General features: G+C 39.7%; 1 protein-coding gene across 1 annotated transcript in view; it reads right to left on the bottom strand.

Annotated features, from left to right (window-relative positions):
* Nucleotides 1-637: 637 nt before the first annotated feature.
* The window catches only part of LOC143292051 (uncharacterized), a 14,597-nt gene continuing 9,170 nt past the window's right edge, over nucleotides 638-6,064 (bottom strand). The window contains exon 5 of the mRNA XM_076602223.1: nucleotides 638-1,573. Within this exon, the coding sequence (XP_076458338.1) occupies nucleotides 1,421-1,573 (153 nt within the window). The 3' untranslated portion in view covers nucleotides 638-1,420. The remainder of the gene's footprint in view (nucleotides 1,574-6,064) is intronic.

Below are 6,064 nucleotides of genomic sequence, written 5' to 3'. Positions count from 1 at the left end.
CATGAAATATCAGTGTGTCACTGGAAAACCAAGAAAGAGCACTGCCGTGTGGTAGTGTAACTAAAAAACAAGGGAATGATCTCCCCCCCACAATGGGCCCGGCAGTATACCTGCTAAATGCCACGTCGCCCCAACTTGAAGATATTTGCTCACCTCCACCTGTGTCTGAGATTTGAACCCAGATTTATTTTAAAGTCTAAAGTTGTAACCATCCACAAAATGCACCTCTTTGCTAACCTCCACCTGTGTCGCCCTTTCCTTGCCTCACTCTATTAACCCTTTCACCGCCAAGTTCGCATTTATGCACAGGCGTGGTAAAGGACCCATGTCACTGAAAGCTGACCATTTATTAGTATGTTATCCATGAACCTACTGCTCTTAATGTTCGGTGGTAGGACAGGTCATATTTTCTATACATCGCAGGGGGAATTCCCAGCTAATCTTAGCCACTGTCTTTTCTGTGTTTATGCCACAACGGAATTTTGTACTCTAAATTGACCGGCGGTGAAAGGGTTAAGAGAACAATAATTAATAATAATAATAATAATAATAATAATAATAATAACAATAATAACAATAATAATAATAATAAAAGAACAAAAAAATAAAAACAAAAACAACTATAACACAGGCTTGTAAGACTCACCAGGCTTTTATTACTATACATACAGTGACGTGGGAATTATTTTTTTGTTGTTCTTTTTTCACAAATATCCATGTGAAAACGAGTCAATATAATTATACCAAGGAACAACAACAACAACAACAACAACAACAACATAAACTGAGAGAAATAAATAATAATGTCTTAACAAGACATTGCCATCTGTTCCACTTTTGTACAAAGCAGCACAGGAACACGGAACACGCTTTAAGATTGGTTGCTTCAGCAGTTCTGTTACCTGATCAACATAAATCACAATGATGTAACAATTCAGCAGTTATCTTTCAGCAATACATCACATTGATTTGGAGGTGAGTATAAATTCAGCAGAACAATCTCTTTAAACTCAAATTTAGTTAGGTTTTCTGTTGGAAACAAAAACAAAAACAAAACAACAACGACAACAACAACAAAAACCCAGAAATTATTATGGTCCTGTAATGGTTAATAACCATGTTTCCTTCATGCATGAGTGGTTTCTAGTATCGATTATGCATTTTCAATACTCTGAAGAACTGATGATGCTTCACCACTTAATTGGTGTTTGGACAATAACAACACAACAAATGATTTGATGCCGATTCAATATATAACAAACAAACTTTGCAACACAAAGCACCAACATGCACAATAAGGGTTTACAAAACATTTGTCTTGCCGCAAGAACTTTTTTCTTTGATGAACAGCAAGCTTCACTGCAGTCAAATAATTATGTACATACAAAGGGAAACAAACGTAGTGAAGCTGACAGGATGTTTAAGATTCCTCGGTTGCCTCCCCTCCTTCAGCTGGCGATTCTTCGGCCGCTGCTGGAGCCTCGACGTCCGCTGCAGGCGCTGCATCTCCCTCTGCTGCCGGAGCCTCTGTGCTCTCTGCCTGTTGTTCACCTCCTTCTCCACCTTCTGTGGTCTGAAAATAGAATTTACATGAAATGGATGAATATGTATATATTCACACACACACACACATTCTCTCAGGACTTTGGAGAAAAGCTCCTTCAAGAGCAAGTGTGTGTGTGTGTGTGTGTTTACACATACTTATTTTCATGTGCTTGGGGTGCTGTTATGCACTATTGTATATGTACTGTTTCATGTGAGGTGCTCAAAGCCCATAACATGGGGATTTTGCACAGTACAATCCAAGCACAATTATATGATGATGATGATGGTGGTGGTGGTGGTGATGATGATAATGGTGATTATGATTGTTAGCAAGTTTTGAGCATTGATTTGTTTCATTTTATGTTTCATTTCAGTGTTTTGTCTCATTTTACTGAATTCAATTGTGTCCTATTTCTTAACAGGGGTAGATTTTTTTTTCTTGATCTCTTATAATGAATCAGTTTGCAGTATTCTGTATCAGTCCTGTTTATACACATGCATTTGGTTCTTGTCTGCCCAACGTTTGAAACCTTTCAAGAGGTATAATGTGTTTCGACCCTTTACACATATTTGAAAATCAAAATTTTGATTGTGTATGCACACACACACACCCACACACACACACACACACACCCACACACACACACACACACACACACACACACACACACACACACACATCACATTCAACTGTCAGATAAGAAATCAAGTTGCTCTGTCTCTTTTCTCTTTCGTTTTGGTGAGCTGTGTTCATGAGAGAGAGAGGCGGCCTTTTATGGCGCTCGTCATGAAATATCACTATTTTAGTTAATTACGTGTTATTTATTGTTTCAATGTTACTGTGATTTGTTTATTCATCTTGGTGAAATTGTTCTGCACAAGTGGATATAAAAAAAAACAAACTATGATTCATCTGATTTCGTGAATCTTGATCGCTGTGCAACGTGGCACACCTGCACTCACCTGCCGCGGTCTTCACACACGGTGTCCGTGCCGTTCTGGCTGTGTTGTGTGTGTGTTACTGTGTTGTGTGTTACTTTTGCTTTTGGATATCTTCTTCAGCGTCCAAGATGCAATTTACTTGTCCAGCATCCATGATAATGTTTTTTTGCCATGCACTGAACTCTGGAGTCATGGCGGTCCGGTACTGTGAGTAGATGAATGTGGTGTGTATTGTGTGTGTGTGTATCTGTTTGTGATCATGGCCAGTCCCGTATCCATATGTGAGGAAAACGGTGGTAGTAAATTAAAACCCACCCTGGATTTATTTCAAAAACGCTTTTCCTGTTCAATTGACGAATTAACTTTGTGGAGGAATTGCCTGTTGTATCGTTATTCAGCCATCACTAACAGTGACATTTCCTTCACCTACTGTGACTATAATGTGCACGATACTGCTTTATCTCCGCCACCAGTCATTGTGTCTTTTCCACCTCCCTCTTCTCTTGCAAAAACTGTTTTCCGTATTCTTTTCCGGTCAACCAAGTCCATCACTCTTACTCTGTATTTTACTGCACAATCGCATGGAACACTACTCTGTCAAGGCATCGACTGCCCGCAATGGGACACTTGTGAATGTGAAAATATAAAAATGTTCATTGACTATTTTCTTCGTGACAAAAACTGTGAAAAACTGTCACGTTCCTTACTGGAACCTTCTATTGGCTTTATCAGTGCTGTTTCTGAGAATATTTCCCTTACACACCCTTCCGTGGATCTGACTCAGATGGTCTTTTCATCTGACCCTACTGGTAAGGACCTTCCCCACCTTCACAGTCTCATTTCATCCAGGACTCGGACTCTGCCAAACCAGTGCAGAAAGGTGTCGTCCTTTACCCCCACCCCCCCACCCCCCCACCCCACCAGTTGTGCATGATGATGTGAACAGTGACCACAACGTTACGACAAAGAAAGACAGGACTCCAATCAGCAAACGGACTCGACTTCAGTGCAGACGTTCTTTGTACAAGACTACAGTGCCAACAGCCTCCAGCCCAATGACAGCCTTGAAGAACAGAATAACCAAGCTAGAACAAACTGTTAATTCCTTGCCCACAATGGAGCTCTCCACAGATGATATTAACTCTATCATTGATGATATAAAAACTGCAACAAAAAATGATCTGCGTGTAAACATACGTGATAAATTCAATTATATTTGTGATAAGATAGATGACATGAAAACTGTTGTAACAAATTTAGAAACTGTCAACAAACAAATTGTGAAAGAAAACAATTCTATTAAAACTCAGTTAGGTTCTCTACAGTCTCAGATAAAAAGAAGTAAATCATTTCAGAGAGACTGTGTCACAATTTCCACGCAAACATTACCTGATATTTTTGTGAAAAACATTATTACCCATTCTGATGTCTGTACGCAAACAGAAACAGTGCCATTCAGTCAAACACGGGATGATGTTAGTCCTGTTAAAGATGTCCGCATGGACACAGTCACTGAGACACAATCCAGTATGCATAATACTTCCTCAAAGCCGGCTTCAGAAGCTAAGTCACAGACCCCTGACAGTCTGTCTCCCGTGAGTGACAAAGTGGAATGTTCCACAGACCCCTCTCCTCTTCCCCCTGAACAGGACGGCGAATCTGTAGAATGTGCTGTTCAGACCAAGAATTTCTATTCTGTCCTCTCTGACACAAAATACTGATGTGTCAAAGAACAAAACATATCTATCAACAGACACACGTTCTGGGAAAGATACCCAAGCGGTCAAGCCAGATAGTGTCCACAATGCATCATCCCCTTTTGACACGCTGTGTCGTATGTCTGTTCCCTACAGAACTACTGTGTTGCTGGTTGGGGACTCTGTGCTGCGCTACGTTTAGTGCTTAGACATGAACGACCATTTAAAATACGTGTCCCAGGTATCTCCATCGAAGACCTTCTCTCGTGGCTTCCCTCGTTGTCCGTAACCCCATTTTTAAAGGAACTGATCGTACATGCTGGTGTCAATTCATGCCAGTCAGGTCCCATTTCTGTCAATATCTGGTCATCCCTCATTGTCTTACGTAATCAGAAATTTCCAAATGCTCGTGTCAGCTTCAGTTCCATTCTTCCTGCCAGAGGCAGACATTCATTCAATAATACTATCTTTCCAGCAAACCGCAATTTAAAGGTGGCTTGCGACAAACATAACGCTACATATATTGACAATTTCCCCAGTTTTGCAGAAGATAGGAGTCTGTACAGTGACGTCATTCACCCAAATGTCCGAGGTACTGCGAAACTTGCGGACAATCTGAAAAATCTGTGGCGGAATGTGCCTATCAGGAATTTTCCATTTGATTCTTTCCTTCACAATCAAGTTAAAACCCCTCTGAGAAATCCTGAACCAAGACAGCCCTCGGCTTTGACTTACCCCAGTTCTTCATCATTTCACCCTTATGAAAGTGCTCAGAATAATCATGATCGTGCCAACCATCAATTTACTCCAGAAGACTGCCCTCCATTTTCATCCCTTGAACATTTTCCCCCATTAATGCAAAGATCATCCCCCAAAGAATTTCCAATGAACCCCCTCCCACATAACCCTGAACCCAGTCTTCCTGTTCACCCTTTGTCCACTCAGAGCTCTGCATTCAGTCATCATCATGTTGACACACCCATGAACAGAAATGCGTTTCCCTCACAGAATAGGACGTATGGTCTTTTTTCTTGTCAGTAATTTTCTACTTTTTGCTTGTGATTTGGATATTTCGTCTCTTATCTCTGTAAATTACCGTGTTTAGTTGTTGTCATTTGTGCAGTTGACCCTCAGCCTTTATTTAACATTGTGATTATTGTATGTTTGATAAAATTTTGCATTTTCTCGTGAAGAGTAGAGAACAATGCCGAGCACACTTGATGTGTGGCCTTCCAAAGATGGCCTTAGAATTGGATTTCTTAATATCAATCATGTTGTTAGTAAACTGACAGATGTATCACTTATTTTACATAATTCCGGTACGTATTTTCATGTTTTTGGTATAGCTGAATCTCGATTATCTCACAATATATGTGATTCTGAACTAAAAATTACAGGGTATAATGTTGTCCGTAGAGATCCTACGCGTACTTTGGAAACAGGGTTATTGATATATGTCCACCAGAGCATTAATTTTAAACAAGTGCACCTCCCTGATCTTCATTGTATTGAATCCTTATGGATACAAGTCAACTTAAAAAGATGTAAACTAGTTCATTTGGGTTTTATTTATAGAAATCCAGCTGAATATGTTCATTGGAGGGACAATTTTACTCTTTTGATGGAGGACGTTACTTCTTTTTCTGATGAATTAATATTATTGGGCGACTTCAATATTGATTTATTAAAACCTAATAAATTATGGACACATACTGTGGAATCATTTCATCTTACCCAATTGATAGATAAGCCAACTAGAATTACTCCATCTTCACAATCTCTTATTGATCACATTTATGCATCTACAATACATAATATAGTTGAGATATGTTCACCAGATTATGGTTGCAGTGACCACTTTCCTATTTGTTTAACATGGT

Source organism: Babylonia areolata, chromosome 18, assembly GCF_041734735.1.
Source record: "Babylonia areolata isolate BAREFJ2019XMU chromosome 18, ASM4173473v1, whole genome shotgun sequence".
NCBI classification, from domain to species: Eukaryota; Metazoa; Mollusca; class Gastropoda; order Neogastropoda; family Buccinidae; genus Babylonia; species Babylonia areolata.
Note: the sequence above shows the minus strand (reverse complement) of the source record. Positions and strands in the feature narration are given on the sequence as shown.